Here is a 27,396-nt window from a genome sequence, read left to right as displayed (position 1 = left end):
GCTGCTAGAACTGTCAACACAGCAGTAACAATAAGGAGACATGCATGGCTGCGTACATCAGGATTTAAACCAGAAATACAGCAAGCTGTGCTGAATATGCCATTCAACGGACAGCAGTTGTTTGGGCCGGAGGTGGACACTGCGATTGAAAAACTGAAAAAAGATACGGACACGGCTAAAGCCATTGGCGCACTCTACTCCCCACAGAGCAGAGGCACATTTAGAAAGACACCGTTTCGAGGGGGGTTTCAAAGACAAAGCCTAGAACCCACAACCTCACAAACAAGACCCACTTACCAGAGCCAGTATCAGCGGGGAAGTTTTCGGGGACAATTTCAAAGGAATAGAGGAAAGTTCCAAAGTCCCAAAACTCCTCAAACCAAACCGTGACTTCCAAGTCACAAATCCCCAACACACAACACCTGTGGGGGGGAGACTAACCAAGTTCTACAAACATTGGGAGGAAATAACAGACTCTTGGGTCCTAGCAATTATCCAACATGGTTATTGCATAGAATTTCTCAAATTCCCTCCAAACGTCCCACCGAAAACACACAATATGTCGAAACAACATATAGATCTTCTAGGAGTAGAAGTTTAGGCTTTGCTACTGAAAGAGGCAATAGAATTAGTACCAAACCAACAAAAAGGAACAGGAGTTTACTCTCTGTATTTTCTCATACCCAAAAAAGACAAGAGTCTAAGACCTATTCTAGATCTCAGAACATTAAATACTTACATCAAATCAGATCACTTTCACATGGTGACATTACAGGACGTAATCCCACTGCTCAAACAACAAGACTACATGACAACACTAGACTTAAAGGATGCATATTTCCATATACCGATACATCCTTCACACAGAAAGTACTTAAGGTTTGTATTCCAAGCGGTACATTACCAATTCAAGGTGTTGCCATTCGGAATAACAACTGCGCCAAGAGTTTTTACAAAATGCCTGGCAGTAGTAGCTGCACATATCAGAAGGCAGCAAATACATGTATTCCCGTACCTAGACGATTGGTTAATCTAAACCAGCACGCTACAGCAGTGTTCACAACACACAAAGTATGTGTTAGAAACCCTACACAAGTTAGGTTTCTCAATCAACTACACAAAGTCACACCTTCTGCCGTGTCAAACACAGCAATACTTAAGGGCGACAATCAACACAGCAAACGGGATTGCCACTCCAAGCCCACAAAGGGTTCAGGCTTTTCACAATGTAATACACGCCATGTATCCAAAACAAAAGATACAAGTCAAAATGGTGATGAAACTACTAGGCATGATGTCCTCATGCATAGCCATTGTCCCAAACGCAAGGTTACACATGAGGCCCTTACAACAGTGCCTAGCGTCACAATGGTCACAAGCACAGGGTCAACTTCTAGATCTGGTGTTGATAGACCGCCAAACATACACCTCGCTTCAATGGTGGAACAGTATAAATTTAAACCAAGGGCGGCCTTTCCAAGACCCAGTGCCACAATACGTGATAACAACAGATGCCTCCATGATAGGGTGGGGAGCACACCTAAATCAACACAGCATCCAGGGACAATGGAACAATCAGCAAAAACAGTTTCACATAAATCACTTAGAACTATTAGCAGTATTTCTAGCGCTGAAAGCATTTCAACCCATAATAAGCCACAAACACATTCTTGTCAAAACAGACAACATGACAACAATGTATTACCTAAACAAACAGGGAGGGACACACTCAACACAGTTGTGTCTCCTGGCACAGAAAATATGGCATTGGGCGATTCACAACCACATTCGCCTAATAGCACAATTTATTCCAGGAATTCAGTACCAGTTAGCAGACAATCTCTCTCGGGATCACCAACAGATCCACGAATGGGAGATACACCCACAAATACTAAACACTTACTTCCAGAATTGGGGAACACCACAAATAGATCTATTTGCAACAAAAGAAAACGCAAAATGCCAAAACTTCGCATCCAGGTTCCCACAAGATCAGTCTCAGGGCAATGCATTATGGATGAGCTGGTCAGGGATATTTGCGTACGCTTTTCCCCCTCTCCCACTCCTTCCATATCTGGTAAACAAATTGAGTCAAAACAAACTCAAACTCATACTAATAGCACCAACATGGCAAGACAACCGTGATACACAACACTACTAGACCTCTCAGTAGTGCCTCATGTCAAACTACCAAACAGACCAGATCTGTTAACACAACACAAACAAAAAATCAGACATCCAAATCCAGCATCGCTGAATCTAGCCATTTGGCTCCTGAAGTCCTAGAATTCGGACACCTAGACCTTACACAAGAATGTATAGAGGTCATAAAACAAGCTAGAAAACCTACCACTAGACATTGCTATGCAAATAAGTGGAAAAGATTTGTTTATTACTGCCATAATAATCAAATTCAACCCTTACACGCATCTGCCAAAGACATCGTAGGATACTTACTACATTTGCAAAAGTCAAAGCTAGCTTTTTCATCCATAAAGATACATCTTACCGCAATTTCAGCTTACCTGCAAATTACGCACTCAACTTCACTATTTAGGATTCCAGTCATAAAAGCATTTATGGAAGGCCTAAAGAGAATTATACCACCAAGAACACCACCAGTTCCTTCATGGAACCTCAACATTGTCTTAACACGACTCATGGGTCCACCTTTTGAGCCCATGCACTCTTGTGAAATGCAATACTTAACATGGAAAGTTGCATTTTTAATTGCCATCACATCTCTAAGAAGAGTGAGTGAGATTCAAGCGTTTACCATACAAGAACCATTTATTCAAATACACAAGCATAAAGTAGTTCTATGGACAAATTCTAAATTGTTGCCAAAAGTTATATCACCCTTCCACTTGAATCAAACAGTGGAACTACCAGTGTTCTTCCCAAAGCCAGATTCCGTAGCTGAGAGAGCACTACACACATTAGACATCAAAAGAGCGTTAATGTACTACATTGACAGAACAAAACTAATTCAGAAAACAAAACCATTATTTGTTGCTTTCCAAAAACCTCATACAGGAAATCCAATTTCTAAACAAGGCATTGCTAGATCGATAGTTAAGTGTATTCAAAGCTGATATCTTAAAGCAAAAAGAGAACTGCCTATTACACCAAAAGCACACTCAACTAGAAAGAAAGGTGCTACCATGGCCTTTCTAGGTAATATTCCAATGACCGAAATATGTAAGGCAGCTACATGATCTATGCCTCATACATTTACCAAACACTACTGTGTAGATGTGTTAACGGCACAACAAGCCACAGTAGGTCAAGCTGTACTAAGAACATTATTTCAAACTACTTCAACTCCTACAGGCTGAACCACCGCTTTTGGGGAGATAACTGCTTACTAGTCTATGCACAGCATGTGTATCTGCAGCTACACATGCCATCGAACGGAAAATGTCACTTACCCAGTGTACATCTGTTCGTGGCATTAGTCGCTGCAGATTCACATTCGCCCACCCGCCTCCCCGGGAGCCTGTAGCCGTTTAGAAGTTGATCTTGAACATTTGTAAATACTGTATATTACTTTAAAGTACATTATGTACATACGTATTCACTCCATTGCATGGGCATTATTACTAGTATACACAACTCCTACCTCACCCTCTGTGGGGAAAAAACAATCTAAGATGGAGTCGACGCCCATGCGCAATGGAGTCAAAATGGGAGGAGTCCCTCGATCTCGTGACTCGAAAAGACTTCTTCGAAGAAAAACAACTTGTAACACTCCGAGCCCAACACCAGATGGCGGGATGTGTACAGCATGTGAATCTGCAGCGACTAATGCCACGAACAGATGTACACTGTGTAAGTGACACTTTCCATATTTTTATTAGTTTTAAAATATTGGAACATCACCAATTTCAGGCAGTGCATCTTGAAGATAGAAGAGAAACACATCTGTAGCATATGTAAGGGTGCACTCATAGGTGGCAATGCACATGAGAATGAAAAAACAATCTGCTGTATAACAAGCAAATGTTTGTAAAAGAAAATGTTTGCAATATCCACATTTATGTTAAAGATTGCGTTCTGTGCATTGCCTTTTTAACAAGTCTTAAACTTAACTGGTATCAACATATCCATGGCATGTTAACTCAGTGGGGTGGGGAGAGGGGTCAGGGAAGAGATGAATGTGATGGGGGAAGGTAGGGGTGGTATTGGGGGAAGTGGGAGCCATGTATCAGACTTTTGAGGGGAGGCCGGCAAGGGTGTCTCCCAAACAGTCTGCAGGTATGATGGCCATGGCAACGTCCTCCCCATTTATGTGAAGGTGCAGGTTAAAAACTATCCTTTCCGGATCGAGTGCATAATGGTAAGTACCCAGCGTGGTCTGTCATCCAACTTGGCCTTTATCTTCTCCAGATACATGTGGTAGCCAGGAGGGTTAGTTGGTGCTGAGCTCCTGCTGCTATTTAACACAAGCTGTTCTGCCAGTGTGCCACACCTTAAGCTTGCCAGCCACTGTTGAATTAGTGGGGGAGGAGGGGTTGGCAGGAAGAGTGGCAAGTGTGCTACTTTCGAGCACAGGACAATCCTGCTTTTAGCCGGGACCAACGCCAAGTCGATTAATTTATTAATAGGTTTACGGGCTGATGAACAATAGCCTCCTTAAACTAGAAAGCACCAATTTCCCAAATGGATAAGAAGGCAAAGGTCCTTCAGAACTTCATTAAGAAGGATTTCCAGTCTGATATCCTCTCTCAGGCAGCCCTATGCCAACATTAGCAGGACCAGCTGCGGATTGCACTTATGCCGGATTGTAAGTGCTACAATTTCCTCTTGGCTGGATTTGCCCAGGAGTAGAACCTTGCCACGGTGTTATGAGACAAAACCTTTGTCACCCTGGAACTTCATACATGTAGCCTGTTTCCCTTACCACTGGCCTTCCCTATGAGACACTAAGTATAGCTGAAGACTTCATGGCTGTAGCGGGTGAAATGGGACAAAGTGACTGACCAGCTTTTACAATGGAAACCTTGAACTGTGATGTGCTTTAGTGCTACAAGCCAGGGGACGGTCATGTCCCGATAAACTAAGCTCCATCCATGTAGTACCAACCAAAACAGACTTTCTTCTGGTTTGCCAAGGCCTTCATGTGAGTGTTTCTTTTGAAGTCATGTGTGGTTTGTGTAAGCCTTTTACCTGTCATTGAGAGGTGCTTCAGACTCTCAATTGACAAGATTTCAAAAACAAAAAAAATTAAACACAAAGGACCATGTTTGGCCAGCGACGATAACTCACTCAATTTGTGTACCAGACTACTGACAGGCAATGCGCGCTCTGTTTAAGAGAGGACAAGCTTTCATGAAGGCCTCAAATCTCTTTGAGAGCTCTGCCTCTTTGCGCTCTAACTTGATGTAAGGCCCAGAATCATATGTACAGCCTGATTGACGGTGAAGGGCCAAAAGGATACCTCTACTTGTGTGCTTGAAGGCCCCACACTACAGAAACTTAAGCCATTGTGAGAGCTGTGTGCCTTGATGATCCCTGGGTCAGCTTCAGTTGCTGAGGAGAACCTGAAGCAGAGCACTGCCAGGAGGCAGAAGGTAACTAGAATAACAAATGTCACCTCTGCCTCATCCTAGACTTCTTGCTCTCAATAAACCACCAAGTCAGTGCTGTCTCATCCTCATGCTTACACACACTCTGCCTGCTCCGAAAGATCTTGAAAAAATGGATCGCGATCAAGTCCAGGAGAACAGTCACCCAGGCACTAGTCAGCTGCAAGTAAGACTATGGCAACACACTCTATGCCGGCACCACCCTAACACTCAAAAAGAAACTGCAGAGAATCCAGAACACCTCGACCAGACTCGTCCTGGACATACCCTGCTGCAGTCACATCTCCAGTCATCTGAGAAAAAGACCTTCACTGGCTCCCGATCAACAAAAGAATCACCTTCAGGCTCCTCATACACACCTACAAGGCCCTCCACCACATAAGACCTGCATACCTCAACCACCGCCTGACATTCCACAAGACAACTCCACTCCGCCCAACTGGCCCTCACAACTCCAAGAATAAGCAAGAACTCAGCTGGAGGGAGATCTTTCTCTTACCCCGCCCCAAAGACCTGGAACCCTCTTCTGCTACACCTCAGGCAATCACCCTCACTACCTCAGTTCAAGAAGGACCTCAAGACCTGGCTCTTAGACTGAACTTCCACTACCCCCAGCACCTGAGAACCTGATGGGAGATTAGACATGCTTTACACAAACCCTGATTGATTGATTGATTGATTGTGTCTGAGAGACTGGCCTGCTTTTAGATAGGAGTAGGGGCAAAAGGGCAAGGCCCAGGCCCACCCACAGCTGGTTCCCAGACCTCCATTGACTAGTCATACACTTTGCTGTCTTTGTAGTAATCACTGCCTAAATGTGTAAGGCCCGATTTAGATCTCAGCGGAGGAAATACTCTGTCACAAACATGACAGATATCCTATCTGCTGTATTACGATCCCCATTGGATATAACTGGATCATAATATGGTGGAGGGGATATCTGTCACGTTTGTGACTGAGTGCTCCCCTCTGGTGAGATCTAAATAAGGCCCTTAGTTTGGTAATAGCAGGCAGTTACTACGGACAGGTTTGGAATCAGCAGAGATTTAAGATGCTAATAAAATCATGTAAAAATAGATCGTGTAGTATCCTGTTAAACTCCCACCACAAAAGAGATGTAGTATAAGAAAAGAATCAAAAGGGACTCCAGAGATAAAAAACAGTGACATGACAAATATCCTGGAAATTATTTTGCTTCTCAATAAAAGTAAATGACAATGTACATGCAGTTTGAAAATAAATATCTTAGAAGTGGCTGTTTCCTTTTCTTCCTCGTGCATGGCCATTCCTAACTTGCAATAAGACAAATTATTTAAACAATATATTGCTTTTATATTGTGCTAAGGACCACACTTCTGCCTTTGCTAAGCACTGTAAAAATAGACGTTACAAGTTCCCAGTGTAAGAATTACCCACTTGAAAAGGATGTAAGGCTGGGTTGGAATAAACAATGAACAAAATGATCTACAGTGGTATTGGAAAAGTTTGCCAGCATTGTACCTTCTTAAGGAATGTAAATGTAGCTAGCATGACACTGGTTTAATTTCCAGCAAGGACATATCACAATTTCATCATTATGAGATTGATGAATCAAGTATCACTTAGTCCGATAATGGGACAGTAGGTACATTTGTCATTCACAGTTCGTTGCAGTAACATATACTGTAACAAGCTCCACTTAAGCACAGGTTATAATATATTCAATGAAAAAAAGGTTCAATGAAATGTAAAATTACAGACAGTATGTGTTACAACACATACGAAAGCAAGCTTCATATATACTGTAACACATCAGGTAAGGTGTTTATTTTCTTTTATTTTATTTTTTTAATGAAAACTTTCCATAGTGCTATGCAAATATCAACTATTCCTGAATAATGCAGCGACTTATGTCTTGGAATATGACTGATTTAGAGTTAGTTAAGGATTGTCTGTAATTTTTTTCAAAAACACATTAAATGTGGTATTTCCTTGCTTTTAAGATATATTTTACAGGTTTTTTTGGTGTATACTTATTGTGCTTTATCTCCTGTTGACGATTTTGCAGTCAGTAAACTATAGTGATTACAAGAAGCTACATAACAATTTGTCCTGACTAAGTATTTTTCTTTGTCTGTTCAGTAAAGCGTTCTATATATGTATTATTGGCTTTTTATTGTTAGTTCACTTAGTATATATTAAGTTGATCTTGTCAATGTGGGCGCTGTAAATATATGGTACAATGTACATTTGTTGTGTGAATATACATTCATTCTTTTACAGTTACGTTCTTTTATGCAGTTGTAAATTCATAGTTTCATATGTATGTCTTTGTCTGAATTGCGCATTTATTCCAATAAACCTACTGTTTTGTCATACTGTGCATTCATTGCATCAGTAGTTCGTAGTGTAAGGCTAAGCTTCTTGGGTTTCACATACTTAATGAAGTAGACTTTGTACCAACTTGTTCAATGAATCCCCATTTTGACTGCATAGTAATAAAACCTGCAGAGCTAGGATTGGTAATGGAGCCATGGAGTACTGCCCATATAATGTTTTTAAAATGCTCATTCAATCTAAATTTGTTACTTCTGTGCACACCCAAACTATAAAAAAAACTATTGGCCACATTTAAAAAACAAATTTCCAGGGTATAAGAAAGTTTTTGCCATTTATTAAAGTAGATGTGTGCAGTATATAAAATGTGTTTGAAAAGACGAAACATCTTTGAGAAATGTGTACTTCTAGGCAATTGATGAATGAGTTGAAACTTACTGAGCATACTGCTACCAATGCTGTCCTGACAAAAGGTCTCAATCTAACAGTGAAGACTTTACATTTTGAACTGAGAATTTTGTTTCCTACTGCAAAATGTTGACAGGTCTTGATTTAGGCTAAAAAAAAATCTGGTACAAGTTTCGAAAAACCACCCCTGTGTAACATAAATATATGTGCACCAAAATAGGACTGGCTGAAACACAGAATTTTCAGATTCACAGAATACCAACCAAACAGTATGTGTGGGTAGAGAAGAAGAAATTATGGGCAAGCTGTATGTGTTGATAAGCGAATCATACGTATGCCTCTAAAAGAGACTTTCTTGGCCACAGGGAGTCTGTGCTATTGTGCCAAATAAGAAAATAATGGTTCGGTTTTTCTCACGCTTGATAGTAGTTGATCAGAAATATTATTTTTTACTATCTGAAATCTTTTACTCATAAGATCTGGGCAAGGCCAGTTTAATGCCATTTTATAATTTAACCTGGCTGAGATAGTCACTTGAATAACAAGTCTTTTGCCATTCATGTGGAGATATTGTAGAATTTTCCTAAACGTTCCTTGGATGAGAAATCAAGTAGAGACCATCTTATTTAACCTTGGAATAATAGTTAAACCTGAATTAGAGATGATCCTTTAGACGTGGACTGTTGGCATAAATACCTTCAACAGAGGTCCTGATATAGAGGGAACAGCATGACAAGCACCCTCATATACTCAGTTTAACATTTTAGCTGTAGCTGACATCCCATCTACTACTGCTGTTAGGCATCCTTGGATGTTAGAGGCTGAAGAATCAAGATACAGCCAGGAATCACAATTGTTACACTTAGACATGTCCTTAAGCCCATATACCTCTTTTTTATGACACTGCATAGAGTGCACTAGTCTCTGGGAAAGGCATTAGCCCATTTTCATGTGGCAGTTTTCTTCTCCCAGTACCAATTGGGCATGGCTGCGGCTTTGCTCATTGAGGAGAAGGCACAGAAAATGGTATTCACCTGGGATTAGTGGAGCCAAAACACTGGGAAAGGCACTCCTTGTGAAGGAGCCCCATGAAGAGCCTATACATTTGGCGAGTGAAAGGGAGGATAAGGTGCTCTGAGTAGTATCTACAGCTGAAGAGGTTTGAGAGTGCCAGATGCCCTTAAGGTTTGAAATGTTGAGAGTAGAGGGTGATGAATTGGATGAAGGAGTGGAGGACGGAGAATGATGAACATTCCTAATTCAGTCGTGCAAAGGGTTAAGGGGTATGTGTAGACTAGGAGATAAGAGGCTGTGTAGCATTGGCTGAGGTGCGACTGATAAAAACAGTGTATTGGAATAAAGTGCAAGGAATAAAGGAATGCATCTTAAGGTCATGAAGAGTACAAGACTGCTAAACCTTTTCATTAAAACCCAGGAAAAAAGAATGCTATGATATACCACTTTCAAAAATCACCAGTCACCACTGCTTCCTATCTTCCAAGTCAAGCAGCTCATGCACCTCCTAAGAGTTGTGGGCTTCCTACATTGGCACCATTGTTCAACAGATCAGTGTAGACTGCTAGCTTTGATTTACAACTCACATAGCCTGTAGGTGTATATTTTCCTTGGAAAAAACCTTATGAACTTCTGTAAGAGATACTGCAAATTGTTTTACAGAGGCTCTTCCTATTAGTGGATGAAGAATCGTTCTTTGGTTGCTCAGGTGAAGAGCTTCTATTAATTGGCTTCTTTGTGGCGAAAGAAAAGGCAATAACCACCCCATCCTAGATCTGTGTGAAATGCACTGTTTGTCCTCTTCCTGAATTTGAGAATTATGCCATGTGTATTGCATCATTGTCTGCAGTGCTGCCTGTTAATTGGTTGTTCCCATTGTTACTTCCTGGGGCAAACTTCCCTTCATGTCCTTATCACAAAAAGTGTCTGGCATTGGCAAATCTATCATTATTTCACACTGCTTTTCTGTAGTGTTGGGGCATTTCTCACCAAACCTTTGACCTTGCAGACACTCTACTGTAGCTGAATAACCATTGATACTCTGAGATTGTGACTGCTTGGTAGGTACTCAGGCTTGGGAGATAACAGATTCTTGCCTGGCTGATGTTGGTCGAAGTTTTACTGCTAATTTAAAAATATTTTCTTTGCTACTTAAAAATGTGTTCTCTGCTACTAGCTCAGAGAATGCTGTAATAGGGGTAACTCTAGACATAGAAGAACCTTCCCTTCCTCAGAGTGACCGCCAGTAGGGATTTGAAGGATATTTTACTTAAGTATAGCTTAACAATGGTATTGTGGATTTCAGAGCTCGATGGCCTTCAGACATAATGTTCTGAGCAATCACCGTTCCTGGCTCCAGATGTGTTACCTTCAGCATCCTCTGGACAAAAATTGGGATCCTCTAATGCTCTTTATTCAGTACTTAACCTTCTATTGTTTGTCTTGAATTCGAGCCTGAATTCTTCCAATTGGCTAGTGGACCACCAAGGCTGTAGATCTCTGGGAATTAATGTTTCTATGTTTGGCTGGTAGACCTGCCTACAGGGATCTGTCCATAAACAATTTATCATACAAGTCGGGTGCATCCCTCCATATAAATGTGTAAAAATTAAAACCAGTATTGGCTCTGTCCAAGACCATGTATTTCAATAATCAGTCTCATATTGGTGATAGTAACCTTGGGCAACACCATTGGCCATTTCAAACCAGGGCAGCACCCACTCCCTTACTTTTTACTGGCTAGTCATGGACAATTAACATTGGCCTGTCTACCAGTTTATACTTCTAATGGTAGCCCACATTGCAGGGCTGCTTCGTATGGGGCAGTCTGAGCTAAAACCTTCTCATACCTTGCAAGGTAGAGCTTAGCTAAGCATTCCTCGAGCATATTTCAGTTAAAATCATTATTACTTGCAGTGTCATGAAAATAGAACCTCACATAATATATGGCTTGCACCATTTACAAATAAATATTTTTCATATGGTTTATATCTTAGGGAGGAAAGTGCACCTTTAGGCTGATCTTGCGTGACCCACCAGCAAAAACAACTACTGCACTATTGGTGTGTCTTATGGTTGGTGAGTGGTTTTACAGAAGATATGTGAAAACATCTCACCTAGAAACAGAATAGTCCCTGTTGTTAATAGAACACTTTTTTGCTTTCGGAAAACCTCTCACCGCAGTCTGCTAATATTTCAAAATAATGTGCTGGAAGATGATGTCGAAACTCTAAAATTAATTTCATAATCTGCAAGGCTAAACACCAACAAATGTTTAAAATTAACTTTAATTGTTTCATATTTAGGCAAGTGTGTCCCTTAAACGCCTTCGAGTATTTCTTTCGCATGAAGAATTGGAAACGGACAGCATTGCCAGAGGTCCTGTAAAAGGCTGTAAGTTATAGTATTTTTTTAAGCTGACTTGCTCAAAGAAGTATAAGTTTGCTGAGAGTAAATACTTTGTTCTGTTTACTATCATACTGTTTAATGAACTTACGAACCTTCTTGTTAGACACTACCTTTCATTTTATATAACTGTGAGAATTCCCCTCCTTTTATGAATTTCCTCTTTATTTTAACATTCCCTCTTTTAAATTTGGAAGAGTTTCATATGTTGCCTTAAGCAGTCGTAACTGCAAGTGATGCACGTTTATTGTGAAACACATAGTATCTGGCGGTGGAACTAAAGGCGAGTTATGAACAGACCTTTTTTTTGTGTGTATTTTTTTTTTTTTTTTTGCTATCACCAGACTAAGTCTCATTCTGCCCTTAGGCATGTGTTGCTCCTCAGCCATGCCATGTTATATGAGAAAAATAGTTTTGGTTTATTAATATTCTTTGCTGGAGTGAGCACTGAACGAGGTTGCTAATCTGCTGTCCCATTCTCAAAGAACAATTATGAAACTGTAATTTATTAATGAGCTACAAAATGAGCCTAGTATGAGGCCTAACAAAATCTTAGCGCTGGTATATTGCCATTTTGACATCTATTTATTTTCACACGAGTAACAGTAAACAAAGCGGTCTAGTTGTGTTTGCTGTTGAGTGTAACCATAATTCTACCCGATAGTCGGATCCCCATGCCCCTAGTGTAAAGTCCTTTCCCTTCTGTTCCCTCTTAGACACTTAGCAATATGGTTATGTCCTTTAACCCAGTCTAAATGTCTATGTGCTCCTGGGTTGTAATTAAATTCAATAAATAATAAGACTGGTTATTACATCGCAAATATAGAAAACTTTTTGTTACATCACCACCAGCACCTGCTTTGCTAATGTGTGTAGTGTTCATGGTGGCTTACAGTCTGTGTACACTCAGTTTGAGCAGTGGTATGTTCCAGTGCAGGAGTGTCCAACCTTTTCTGTAGTGAGAGCTACTTTTGATCATTAAAAGTCACCATGAGCTTGTGAAGGCTAAGCAACTCACACATTACTAGACCCTACCATACCCGGTTTCATTGACTTTAAGCCTAATGTCCATAGAGCCAGACACAATGATTCGAAAAAATACTGCAGTGTGTGTCAGCGAGAGTATGGTCTTCGGGGATGTGTTAACGTGCGTTTGAAGGGATTATATGTGTATGGGTGACTGAGAGCCTCTGTTGTATGTACTTGGGACACAGGACATACTTTTTGCCTTATGTGTCAACATTACATGCATAACACAAACATACAACCAGTTTTGTAAATGGGAGAAATTTAAAGGGTAGAAAAATGTTCTTCAGAAATGTCCAATATATGGAATTTTTTTCTGCGCTTTAAATTCCCCACTTAAAATAATCGCTGTATTTTTCAGTTTTAAATATTGCACATGTCTTCCAGCCACTAGGGAGAAAGTTGCCATCTGTGTGTAAAGTTGACATTTTCAAATGGGAGAAGATTAAACTGAAGAGTTAACTTTGTTTACATGGAGTCCATAAAATTCATCTTTGAAATCTTCTCCCGTTTCCAGTTGTCACATTTATAAACAGCGGGCATCTTTCATCAAGTGACCTGTAGATACAGGTCTATTTTTATAATAGAAATATAAAGCCTTTTGTTTTCAAAGATAGATATTTAAAGTGAAGAAACATGCTTCAGAAAGCATTAAGATGTAACTGGCGTAAGCGGAGAAACCAATTAAGATTTAGGCCCTCATTACAACCCTGGCGGTCTGAGATAAAGTGGCGGTAATACCGCCAACAGGCAAGCAGACAAAAAAATGGGATCATGACCACAGCGGAAACTGTCAACAAACAACCACTTTAACACACCGACCGCCACAACAGTAGCAACAAACACCACAACGGTCACCGCTAATAGACAGGCGGAAGACAATGTGCAGCCCACCGTATTACAAGGCACCAATCCGCCAGCTTTTCCGGGGCGGTACCAACGACCTCAAAAGCACGGCCGAAACAGTACACTGAAGGGGAACCACTAACCTTTCGACACTCAACGAAGAACCAGGATGCCATGCAGCCCGAACTGCAGGTCCTCTCCATGCTGGTATATCTGCTAATACACGAGGAATTTGAAAGAAGGTGCAACGACCACGGTGAGTATTGCACCTAGCACACAGGGGATAGGGGAGGAAAAAGAGTGACACACACAAGCAACACCTCCACCCCCACCCCCACCCACAACACCATACACACTAACAGATCCAACAACCTCAGATACACCCTGTAACCTGCTAGAAGAACACAAGGTCAAAAGGAATTTAGTGCAAATAGTGATATTTAGAAAATGCATATTCAGTTAACAATTGCAAACAACTGTATATACAAATATGTACAATATGTACAGAGGGCCGTACACTGTCCATTGCAAATGTCCGTGGACCAGTGGGCCAAAAAAATAATGGGCAAAGCCCACACTTGACTCATGCCTCAAAACGGAGAGAACACTGCAGGGGCATCAGGTCGAGAAAACACAGGCACCTCAGGGGGAAGGGGAGGGGGGCACCTCTGCCGGAAGATGGTACTATGCCACCGCTCCTGGAGGGGGTAACATGCCCACAGCGATGTCCTGGGGAGTGCAAAGCCACAGTATCTCAAGTCTCTCACGTGGGTGGTTTGGCCACTGCTTGGTCCTGGGGTTTGCAAAGCCACAGTCTCTCAAGTGGGTGACATGTCCCACTGGTTCTGGAGGGGGCCTTGTGCCCAGTCTGCTTCATCCTGCCAAGGATTGGGTGAGTGGATGCATTTCTCTACTGGTTCTGGAGGTGGCCTTGTGCCAAGTGATGCTGCACCTGGGGTGTGGCAGTTCACATTCTCTCACCTGGGTGTTTGAGACACGAGATGTGCAGGGAACAGGTAGCATGATACTCCATGGAGGCAGAGACAGACTCCATCCTGCGGCCACTTACGCTGCAAACTGCTGGTAGTGCCGGTGGTGGTGCCTCAAGTGGTGGGTGAAGGGTCCAGGATGTCTCCTGCAGCCTCAGGCAGCTGCCTACTGGGGATGCTTCCGATGTAGTGGCACCGGCTGGGCATGTGGTGGTGCATATGGCGGTGCAGGTGGCGGTGCCTGCGGCGGCGAGGCTGCCGGTGCCACCCGTGGTGCAGGTAGTAGTGGAGGGAGACACCAATCCGTCTCCAGCAGCCTTGGACGGCTGCCCACTGGGGACGATGCTGGTGACTGTTGTTGTGGCAGCGGCAGTGCAGGGGCCGGTGCAGATGGCAGTGCAGGTGGCGGTGCTTACCGTGGTACAGGTTGTGGGCCTGTCAGGACAAATGGTGGTCACCAGTCCCTCACCTGGAGGCTCTGAGCCCTGAAGTGCCTTGCCTCTGCTTTTTTTGTCCCTTCCCCACCTTGATAGTCGCTGCTGGGCTCTTGGCACTGTCCTCTTTTGTTTTGGATGAGGCCTTGCTGGGTGGGTGGTGCGTCTTGTCCGTGCTGCATGCCGGCCCCTTCTTAACCTTGGCAGGTGGCGGAATTGGGTGGTCTCTTGCATTGGTAGGTGGCACACTGCCAGCCCTGACGGGTGCCCCCTTCCATCCTCTCAGACTTGCAGGGACCACAGCGGACGCCGACTTGGTGGCTGAGGTGCTGGCCTGGGATCTAGACATCCTGGCCCTAGGTGTGGGGGTGGGAGGAGGGGTTGGGAGGCATAGGGAAGAGGTCAACGTTAGCCAGGAAAATTTTCTTTGACACACTGGGACGGGAAGATGGAGGGGGTGTGGGAGTGGAGGAAGAGGTAGTGGTTGTAGGAGTTGTACTTCTGCTGAGTTTGGGTGAAGGTGGATGGGCTGGAGGCTGTTATGATGTGGATGGCTGTTGAGTGGATGTGTGCCTGCGTTTGTGTACTTTGGGAGGAGGGCTCACAGACACACTGGGAGAGGACACAGGGGACATGTGCATGGTTGTGGCGGTGGTGATTGCTCGTTAGGGGTGTGTTTTGATGGGCGTGCTGGTGATGGAGGCAGTGGCTGATGATGTAGTGCATGCAGGTGTGAGTGGTGACGCTACTGGGAGGGAGGTGGACGAAGAGGAGGAGGGGGACACAGTGGAGGAAGTGGATGTTATGTGTGAATGGGTATGGTGCTTATGTGAGTGCCTCTGTGATGATGTGTGATGCTTGTTTTCTTGAGCCACTTTTGTGTGTTGATGTGTGTGCATGCTGGGCTGAAGGTGTGCTTGGGATAGGTAGAGGGGATTGGGTCGGGGTAGTGGAGGGGGGAGGCTGGACACCGGGACAATGGCTTTCATCAGTGCTGAGACCAGAGCCTGAAATGCTCTCCGTTGGGCCGCAATGGCAGAATGAATGCCCTCCAGGTATGCATTTGTTTGTTGCAAATGCCTCTCGACACCCTGGATGCCATTCAGAATGGTTGACTGCCCAACAGTGAGGGATCTCAGGAGGTCAATAGCCTCCTCACTGAGGGCAGCAGAGCTGACTGGGGCAGGGCCTGAGGTGCCTGGGGCGAAGGAGATGCCCCCCATCCTGGGTGAGCGGGCACGGGAAACACGGTGAGGGGCTGTTTGGAGGGCGGTGCTGGTAAGGGCGATGGCGGCTGTACCTGTTGTTGGGGTGGGCACAGAGGTGTCCGCCTCTGCCAGGGAGCTTCCATTGGAGGAGTTGTCGCTGTCACTGGTATCCCCTCCTGTCCCTGTCGTGGAGATCCCCTCATAGGCTGCAAACAAGGGACCTACCCTTGATGATCGCCCTGTCCTAGGGGCACCCACAGCCCACATCCCCCCCCACCCAGCTAGTTCCTAAAGCATGCAAAGTCAGCTTTCTGAATCTGTACTCACCCCCTTGTGGCTGCTGTGATACCCTCAAGTGCCCATCCAACTCAGGATAGGCCACCGTCAGGATGCGGAACATCAGGGGGGGGTCATGGTGCGACGGGCACCCCTTCCACGTTCGGTGGCCAGCCCCAGCGGGGCCTCCCCTGTCTTCTTGGTCCAGTGGCGCAGGTTCTCCCATCTCTTGCTGCAGTGGGTGCTCCGTCTGTGATAGATCCCCAGGGTCCGCACCTCCTTGGCGATTGCACGCCAAATACCCATTTTTTGGTGGGCGCTGACCTAGAGGGAAAAGACAGCGGAAAATGTAAGTACTCACCTGTCTGGTCCGTCATCCTCATTGCCCACCAGTTCCCACCCATGCCCTGACGCACATACACTGACCACCTCTCATGCAGCATTCAGACCAGGACGCCTTAGCACCCCCCAACATGTGCCTTACATCCACACCACGCAAAACAGGAATTGCCCACACATCATGCTCACAGTGTACTCATCTGTTTGTCTGAAGGACTGCAGAGTAACATGTACTGGGGGAGGACCCCATCCACCAGTTTCTGCAACTCCTCCGCAGTGAAGACAGGGGCCCTTTCACCAGACACTCTAGTCATTGTCGCAGACTCGTATCACAGCAGCACTTGCAGTGTAGGTCCTCTCCTGTTGATGGTCAGGTAGCAAGTGAGTGAATAGGTAGAAAATGCCAGTGACGTCCGCGGCGGTGCGTACTGTCTCCGCCGGCGTACATCGCCATTGGCTCATGGTACCCATAGGGCTCAATGATAACCAATGCGGGGTTGCGCAGCAGTCATCAACCGCCTACCGCGACGCAGCACATATTCGCACATATACTGACTCTCAAATTCACACACTGCTTCTGTGACACAAATTTTTAAACAGTTGTGCTATCTATGTGGTAAATTACCTTCTGATCACTGTTCTCCTCCATAGGCTACAACCGCTGAGGCAGATGATGAGATGGCGGCATCCTCCGGTGTACATACCTCTGGTGGACCTGTCGACAATGGAGGACAGACACATTGTCATCACATACAGACTTGATCGTGCCACAATCCAAGAACTTTGTGCCCAATTGGAGCCAGACCTGATGTCAGCTATCCGCCAGCACACAGGAATCCCCCCTCTAGTGCAGGTCCTGTCAGTGCTCCATTCCCTGGCAAGTGGTTCCTTTCAAACAGTGGCCATGGTATCATGGATGTTCTCCAACGTGTTGACCAGAGTGTTGTCTGCCCTGCTGAAACACATGCGCAGCTACATCGTGTTCCCCCAGGTGGAGGATTTGGCCACCGTGAAAGCTGACTTCTATGCCCTGGGACATATCCCCAACATCATTGGTGCCATTGATGGTACACATGTGGCATTTGTCCATCCCCCTGCAGAAATGAACAGGTCTACAGGAATAGAAAAAGCTACAATTTGATGAATGTGCAAATGGTGTGTTTGGCAGACCAGTACATCTCCCATATGAATGCCAAATATCCTGGCTCTGTGCATGACACCTATGTCTTGAGGAAAAGCAGCATCCCTTATGTGATGAAGCAACTCCAGAGGCACCGGGTGTGGCTATTAGGTGAGTCCAAGGTCCCCACACAGTATAGGTTGGGTTCCGAGTATGGGGTTGTCCCTAAGGGTTAGTGTGTGTCGAACAGTTGTCCCTCGATATTTACTGATGACTCTGGTTACCCCAACCTCTCATGGCTACTGACCCCAGTGAGGAATCCCAGGACAAGGGCAGAGGAATGTTAGATTGAGGCACATGAGCGAACAAGGAAGATTATTGAAAGGACCTTCGGCCTCCTGAAGGCCAGGTTTCGATGCCTTCATCTAACAGTTGGATCCCTGTAATACTCTCCGAAGAAGGTGTGCCATATCATCTTGGCATGCTGTATGTTGCACAACCTGGCCTTGAGATGCCAGGTGCCTTTTCTGCTGGAGGATGAGCCTGGTGATGGTCTTGTGGCAGCGGTGGAGCCTGTGGACAGTGAGGAAGAGGAGGCAGATGACGATGTGGACAACAGAACAAACATTATACAGCAGTACTTCCAGTGACACACAGGTAACAGACTGTAACTCAACTTTACTTTTCATACTTGTACATGGCAGCCTCTTACCCTCTGTCTATGGCCACTGACTGTTCCCTTTGGATTCCCTTTTTTCCAGATCTGTGTGTCCCATTCTGGCTCCTGCTATATGTACTGCTGCCCAGCAACTGTCATACATTGGTATAATTCAATTGACATAGACGTTACAATGCTTTGAGAATGTTGTAAGAATACATCTTTCCAATCATTACATGGACCCCAGTATGGTTTCTATTTCAATGGTGTTTATATTTTGTGCCAAATAGTATGAGGGTAAGTACAAGGGGCTGGGGTGATGGTGGAGGAAGGTCCAGGGGTAGAGTACAGCCTCTTGGTATCACAGGTGCATTGTCCAATGCGGCATAGGAAAGGGAGTAATAGCAGTTCAAGGTGACTGAGTGGGACAGAGGGGTGACAATCAGGAGAGTCCTATTTCCTGGCGGGGGTTTTGGCAATTTTCTCTGTCTTCTGCCTGGATCGCAGAGACCGTTTGCGGGGTGGTTCTCCTTCTGCAGGGGTGGGGTGCTGGTAGCCTGTTGGTCCTGTGGCTGGGCCTCCTGTCCACTAGCGCCGGTGGAGGTGGAAGGCTGCTCCTCTGTTTGGCTAGTGTCAGGGGCCCTGCTATATGTACTGCTGCCCAGCAACTGTCATACATTGGTATAATTCAATTAACATAGACGTTACAATGCTTTGCGAATGTTGTAAGAATACATCTTTCCAATCATTATATGGACCCCAGTAGGGTTTCTATTTCAATAATGTTTATATTTTGTGCCAAATAGTATGAGGGTAAGTACAAGGGGCTGGGGTGATGGTGGAGGAAGGTCCAGGGGTAGAGTACAGCCTCTTGGTATCACAGGTGCATTGTCCAATGGGGCATAGGAAAGGGAGTAATGGCAGTTCAAGGTGACTTAGTGGGACAGAGGGGTGACAATCAGGAGAGTCCTATTTCCTGGCGGGGGTTTTGGCAATTTTCTCTGTCTTCTGCCTGGATCGCAGAGACCGTTTGCGGGGTGGTTCTCCTTCTGCAGGGGGTGGGGTGCTGGTGGCCTGTTGGTCCTGTGGCTGGGCCTCCTGTCCACTAGCGCCGGTGGAGGTGGAAGGCTGCTCCTCTGTTTGGCTAGTGTCAGGGGCCCTTTGTTCTGCCACTGCCTTCCTCATGGTCTTGCCCATGTCAGCCAGCACCCCTGCTATGGTGACCAGGATGGTGTAGATTTTTGTGAGGTCCTCCCTGATCCCCAGGTACTGTCCCTCCTGCAGCTGCTGGGACTCCTGTAACTTGGCCAGCTTGGGAATGGTGGTAGGCTCCCATGATGTTTGAGAGTGCCTCATGGAGGATCGGTTCCCTGGGCCTGTCCTCCCCCTGTCGCACAGCAGTCCTCCCAGCTTCCCTGTTGTCCTGTGCGTCTGTCCCCTGAACCGTGTGCCCACTGCCACTGACCCCAGGTCCCTGATCGTCCTGTGTTTGTGGGGTTGCCTGGGGTCCCTGTAGTGGTGGACACACTGCTGATTGGTGTGTCCTGGGGACATAGGTATGGCCCTGCTGGATGGTTGCTGTGCTGGTGTTTCTTGAGGGGGGAGGCTCTGTGTTGGTTTGGGACTGTGGCAGGGGATCCGACTTTCCAGAGGTCCCTGATGGGCCAGGTTGATCATCATGATCCAGGCGTGCAAAGCTGCTGCAATGGATGTCTGCTGCACCTGTGATCCGAATAGCTTTGGCTCTACCCCAATGATTTTCTCCACCATGACCCTTAGCTCCTCCTCAGAAAACCTGGGGTGTCTTTGGGGTGCCATGGGTGTGGTGTGAGTGATATGTGTGAGGTGATGTGTTGGGGTGTATACTGTGATGTGCGTTGATGGTGTATGGGTGATGGTGTTCTGTGCCTCTGATTGGGTGTGTGCTCTTTGCTTGTCTCTCTGTGCTTGGTCTCTTTTTTTTGTTGTAAAGGGTTGTGGGTGTGTGTTTTATAGTCTTGTGAGTGTGTGGTGTGTGTATGTGTGTCAGGTGTGTGTATTTTGAATTGTGTCAATGTGGTGTGTTTTTTTTAAGTGTGTGTGTATTTTGAGCGTGGCGATGTGTACCGCCAATGGTTTACCGCGGCTGATAGACCGTCGCATTGATTCGTGGGTCGTGATACTATGGGCATATTCCTGTTGGCGTGACGGTGTCGCGTAGGCTCTCATTATTCCAATGAGACTACTGGTTTTGGAGCAGAAAGATCGTCCACGGTTTGGGAGACTAAGTCTAACCCACTGCGGGTGACACCTGTCACTCTAAATCTGGGTTTTGCTCTGGCTAACTAGCAGTGTCCCATCTCCACCAAGAGCTAGACATGATTGCGCAGCCGAGCGCATGACATATTATACTGCTCAGGAAAGTTGTGGTCACTCAGGTCGCATCCAGTTCTCTCATTCACAATTCCATCTCATCTATAAATGACCATCATAAGCAGTATGAGTTTTAAAGGCTGGTTTAATAAAACAACTGCATTTTAGATAGCAAAGCGTGAACTGCAATAACCAGGGCGACACAACATGACTATTAAAATGGTGATGAGAGTGAAGCATAAGAATAACGCTATCATACTGTCACTATAATCTATGGACTATTTCCTATCTAAGTCATAATCTGAGCACAGCATGTTAAACTCTAATTCTGCCTTTCAAGTTCCCCCGGGAGGATATCAACCCTCATTCCTGAGCAAAGGCCTGTAGTCTGCGTAGGCATCTGCAGCGAAGCAATCAGCATACAGTCTTGGTTCCCTGGCTGGAATCTCCCTCTTAACGTGTAATGGGACTAGGAGGTGTTTTTATAATAACACAGCTGATGTTCTAAGAAAATGTCCCTACGTAAGGATTTGTATTTTCTATGAATGTTGGAGACTAAACTTCTACCGCGTTCACTGGCAATGTACCAAACTGTAGCCTTGATTGAAGCACAAAGTGATCAAGAATGTCTTGTTTGAGAACACAGTTAGATAGATGAAAATAAAATAAGACCGTAAAACGGGTTATTGTAAAAATAACAATGCGAAGCTGAATAAAATATATCTAGGTCAAAGTTGGAGCTATAACTGAAATGGCTACACAACAACGCTGTGGGTTTTGCCATAGCCAGTTAATCACTGACCTTTCGTGAGGTGGACTTGTGTGGGTGTCTGTATTGGGGCGGTATTCTCTATGTGGGTCATAATACCCGTGGCGGAATACCACCGTGGTCACGGTATGTTGGCGGCCGTCAGCACTGCGGTAAGCGGTATTTACTGCCCTGGTTGTAATTAGGGCCTTAATGTTTAATTGAAATATTTTTCTTCACTTTAAATTAATCCCATTTATAAAACGTCTGTATTTTGTTTTTAGTTATAAATGTGGCACAGTGCTTACTGGTCACTGGGAGCAAAGAAGCCTGCTGTTTGAAATGGGGGAGAATTGTAATGAAGAGTTAACTTAATAATTAAGAAATCTTTCGTTTTAGTTTTCTCCCATTTAAAAGCATTCAGAAACAAAATGTTGTTCGCCCTGTCCAATATTGAGTTACAATGACTTTTATTTAAATACCTCAGTGCTTCCTCTTCACCTCTGTGCCCCAGCCTAGGGCATAAATTGTTTTTTGTTAACGGATCTTCAAGCTCCACATAGTGTGTTTGCCATACATTTCTCCCTCTCAATTCCCTGATCTCTTCAAAATTGTGCAGTATAGTCATTCATAACAAAAAAAAAACTAAAATGCTGCTTCAGACTAAACATTGTAATTTGTAGCAATCAATGTCATTAGTAGTATGTTATGGCAAAACATTGGTTTTATACAACTAAAAGCCCACAACTCTCGGGGCAGAGGTCGTGCCAGAGTGGATCATTCAAAGACTGAATATGCACATCAGGAAGAAGTAAATGCTTTAATTTGTTTGTCTGATGAGCCCTAAAATGTTCCCTTGTACATTTTCTTTCAATATTGAGAGTAAGGCTTTGGGTGGTTTAGAGACAAGATTTTACAGGAGGTTGTGACCTCTTCATCATATGGTTTGCCACAAAGTTAAAGTTGTTGCCCAAAACAGTAAAGTTTTGGCATATATGACTTTAGGGAGTCACTCTGAAGACTCTTAAGAGCATACAAATTGACTAAGCATGCTGTCAAGTGATTCTACAGCAGCTCATGGCATGCTCTCTTAATCTATAGTTGTTTGTTCTGCTTTGTGGTATCTTAATTGGTCATACATCCTGAAAAATTCCAGCCTTGATGCTGGGATTACCGAATACTTTAATGAATAAACAATTAGAAAACACGTTTAAGAGATGAAATCTTCTATTTTTGTAATGCAGATGGCCTTTGTATAGTCTATCCAAACTGGAGTTTTGTGAATGCTTGCATATGAAATATAATAACACATAAGACAGCTTTGCATTGCAACACCCTACAACTGTTGTGTCTCTTTGATAAGATGCAATTGCGCTGTCTATAGTGTAAGACTTATAATATGAAGGAACACGGTTTATCTTATGAGTTAGAGAGGAGGACATAACAATTGTACCATGTCTGTCCCCTGATGCAGTTTCACCTCTTTTGTTTCCCTCAATGGCGTTTAGTGTCCACAGTGCAGCATTCCAGGAACAACGTATGATAAACTATATTTTGAGTCGGTTTTCCTTAGAGCTGTCCCTGTCATGCCCAAGTTACGCTCAGTTGCTTTTACAGTAGTCACGTTCGGACACCTTCCCAAAAATCTTACCATAGAAGGTACACATTTATTGTTCCAGTTTATCTTTGCTTCAAGAGCTGATCATGTGTCATGCATGGTTTTGAGAAATTCTGTTGTGTGATCAGATTTATCAGTTTCATCTGTGTTTTACAGGTGAGGTGTGGACATAGTAGCTGACGCGGGTGGCAAAAGATGATCTTTATCAATCATGATCCACTGAGTAGCATCTTAGTAACATCAGATGTGTGGGCCATTCTGAGAATCCACACTGAGAATATTTAGGCCCATACCCATTACAGTAGACAGTGGTGTGTAACCAGTCAAGGAAATTCTACTTGTAGTTCCTAATTCCTCAAATGAACCCACATGCCTAATCTTAATCTGCTAAATGGGGAGGAATGATTTGCTAGTATGGGGCCAGTTTGCCAGGCCGAGTATACTATTCTTCATTCCAGTTGTACAGCTGTTAAACTTACCAGCACAATTGAATACGGGCAGGGGGTCTAGTAGGAGGTTCGAAAATGTCTTGGCATCTTCTGGCTACCTCAGTGCTTCCAGTTGGCACCGTTCTATATTTGGGCAACTGGTTAATGAAAAGTGCATACAAGTGGAGTGCCTCACCACTTTCTTTTTAATTGTAAAAGCAACTCGGTACTTTCTCACTTTATTGGGCTTTTTCTCATCATGGGGTTGCTAGACTCAGAGTGGTATAATAAACAACTTAATTACATAAAAGGTGCATGCCATCTCTCCAGAAGACAGAGACTTATTGTAGCTATAGTAGTTATTCGCACTCCGTTCACCATGCATGTGTACCGTGTCCTTCAAGAATAAATGGGATCTTAATTTTTTTTTTGTTAATTAATTTAATTTGTGTCACATAATAAGCTAGTATGGTATCATGTGAAATGTTAAATCATGTCAGTTCATAGGCAGGAAAATATTTCCATTTCTTAAAGTGCAATTTCTCCAGGGATCCCAACCTATCTTTCATTACCCCCTTTACCCCCTTTGTATCTGTTATGCCCCAATCTTCAGCCCTACTTACTATGTTCCCCTCAGTGCCAGCAGATTTGTTCATACTTTATGGGGCAAGCTCAACCCATACATACATTTTTAACTAGCAAATACCAGTCCATGTTGGTGCTACAATTTACGAAGGTTGGGCTGTTAGAACTTGCCCAGAGCCAAATGACATCTCTAGGACTATCACCCCCATATCTTTGAGCTGGCATCAATACAAATTCCATGCAATATAAGTTCAGTTCCCACGATCTGCATGGTCTCCCATCACAATGTTAAGGCAAGTCCCAACCTCTCTCTCAGGATCCACTCAAACTGGAGCATAGAGATGTAGTGTGGTTTGAGTTCCCCCTTTTTACCACGTTCTCAAAGCAAAAGGTCTGCGTTTACCCCTCCCCTCTTAGTATTCTCTTAATATGATAGTACAGACTAAGCAGTAGCGCAAGTTGCACCAGCCTGAAATCGGTCACAATAGCCAGCTTTCCTGGATAGGGCCTCATCCACTAGTCTGTGTTTCTGACAGTCCTCTGGGGCACCCATCCCACAGCAAAGATTGGTTGCATCGATCCCCCAGGCACCCAAAAATGTAGAATTTGCAATAAACGAACACATTTTGAGAGTATTGCCATTATGTATAATAATGCTGCCATCCTATGAGGAGATTGTTAGTGTTTTGCATAATTTTTTTATTCAGTTGCAAATGTATAAATTGATTTTAGTTTTCATACTTTCCTCGTCACATAGATGCCTAGGTATTGAAAGCTCCCATTGCTACCCTGAAGGGGAACATCTGAAATATGTAAAGTATCCCATCTGTGGTGGAAGCCCTTGAATCAGCAACATACAGCACCACATCGTCTGGATACAACAATAGTGCTTCATTCCTCTGGGTGTCCCACTTCAGTCCAATAATTAAAGCATCCTGTCCCAAAAAATAGAGTTCCTATGACGAAGCAAAGAGCACAGACTAGAGGGGAAATTGCTGCCTTGTGCCCCTATCTATGAGTGATAAGATGTCATTCACCCTTAGTCTTGGCACAAGGGAGGTGTATAGCATTCTGACCCACAACAAGAAATAGAGTCCAAAGCCCATTATTTCACAGATTTGAGGAAATATATGACCTTTTGACTAAGTCAAAGGCTTTGGCAGTATCCAGTGGAGGGACTGCAGCTGGCTCCAGTACACCATTTGTGTATTATTTGAAGCTCGTAAGTGCGTGATGTTTTGTCTAGTGCCTATGCATTGGTCCTGATGGATCGATTACCTTATGAAACACAAAAGGTGATTTATCTACACTTTTACCAGGGTTTTTGTTTCTAATTTCAGTAGGGATATGGATCAGTAATGATTCATGATATTCCTTCGTGCATCAATGATGTCATTGCAGTTTGCAAGTCACGGGTTAGGCAGCCCACAAGCCTATCCTCCTCAAACAAACAGCCTTCAATGACCTGACTGTTCACTGGATAGACATTTGACAAGAAACTGCAAGTAGACTGTTGTAACCAGGTACCTTCCCGCTGTTTAGTTGAATGGTGGCATCCAAGATATCCTCTGCCACCGGACTCCTTCCAGCATCTTTCTGAAATAAATAAATAGCTTTGGATCCTTTAATTCTATAGTGTAATCAGTCAGGTTTGGAACATCTACTTACAGACTTGTGATGCGAAAAGGCTAGAAGTGGCCTGGAAACAGCTGTGCTCTCTTTTCACTCGCCATTATTAGGGGGTCACCTGGCCATTCCTAATGGCCCCAAACAATCTACGATCAACCTCCAGTCTCCTCAGCCATGCAGTATACTTCCCAGCCTTATCACTACTTCATATAGATGTTTCTGCTTGACTATGTTAAGCTTCCAGGCTTCTTAGGTTAAGCAATGTTTGGAGCTTCTGGCTCCCAAGGTTTAACTGCTTCCCAGCCTCTGGGTTCCTATCCTCTATAAATTGTTGTTTTGGGTTCAGTGGCAGTATACTCTGGAGGTACCCTGTAATCCTCTTTATGGTTGCTTTGTATTCCTTCCAGATGGACATTTGAAAAAAAGGCGCAACATGTTTGTCAAGCATGGGGACGCAAGACAATGGAGGCTGCAGGGGTGGGACCAGAGCCCCCATCTAAAAAAACTGATCACGCGCCCGCTTCTCGAGACAAGGGAGGAGGCAGGGGCGGGACCAGAGCCCCCATCTAAAAAAAAACTGATCGCGCACCTGCTTCGTGGGACGCGAGACAATGGAGGCGGCAGGGGCGGGACCAGAGCCCCCATCTAAAAAAAAAACTGATTGCGCGCCTGCTTTGCGGGACGCGAGACAACGGAGGCGGCAGGGGCGGGACCAGAGCCCCCATCTAAAAATAAACTGATGGCGCACCCGCTTCATGGGACGCGAGACAACGGAGGCAGCAGGGGCGGGACCAGAGCCCCCATTTAAAAAACTGAAAGCACGCCCGCGGGACGTGCCCGGGCCAAGGGCGGGCCCGTCCTGCGCCGTCAGCGACCGGAGGAGGCCGGGCCGGCCCATATCTCTTTTCTTCTCCATTCTTGGGCACTGAAACTTTAACCTAGATCGTCAACAGCGTGGTTTAGAGAGTTCGAAGTCTACTGCAGGTGAGGTGTTCCACTGTGGTGTGCTAGTAGGACTCTAGTTGGAGGAATAGAGGGGCTAACCATGTTTAAGCAAGTGCCCGAGCGAGGAGTCTGCAGACAAGTGTGAAGCTGGCGGAAATAAGGGGAAAGGATGGGCAGACGGAAGGGGGGCGGGAGCCCAGGAAAAACATGGTAACAATAAAACCCTAGACGGATTTCTTCAAAAGGCCGTTGGAGCATTAGAAAAAGATAGAAATGGTCCAGCTTCACTTAACTGCCCTGATACTCTCGGCCCCCAGTTGTCAAGCTCTACAGCCACTGCAGTTATTAGACTCACAGTCTACACTGGTTATCCCTCCTACTATCCCCCCTAGAAATCCTCAGGAATTTTCAGGTAATTCTCAGGCGCTCCTAGTCGCAACTCTAGATGATTCACTGCACTATC

General features: G+C 44.6%; 1 protein-coding gene across 3 annotated transcripts in view; it reads left to right on the top strand.

The window, feature by feature from the left end:
* The window catches only part of ABCC1 (ATP binding cassette subfamily C member 1 (ABCC1 blood group)), an 872,430-nt gene that overhangs the window by 300,899 nt on the left and 544,135 nt on the right, over positions 1-27,396 (top strand). For all 3 annotated transcript variants that reach the window (XM_069210194.1, XM_069210193.1, XM_069210195.1), the window contains one exon: positions 11,633-11,720. In XM_069210194.1, the coding sequence (XP_069066295.1) occupies positions 11,633-11,720 (88 nt within the window). The remainder of the gene's footprint in view (positions 1-11,632; positions 11,721-27,396) is intronic.

The sequence above is a fragment of the Pleurodeles waltl genome, chromosome 10 (genome assembly GCF_031143425.1).
Source record: "Pleurodeles waltl isolate 20211129_DDA chromosome 10, aPleWal1.hap1.20221129, whole genome shotgun sequence".
Lineage (NCBI taxonomy): Eukaryota > Metazoa > Chordata > Amphibia > Caudata > Salamandridae > Pleurodeles > Pleurodeles waltl.
The sequence above is the reverse complement of the archived record's forward strand: the minus strand, read 5'-3'. Positions and strand labels throughout refer to the sequence as shown.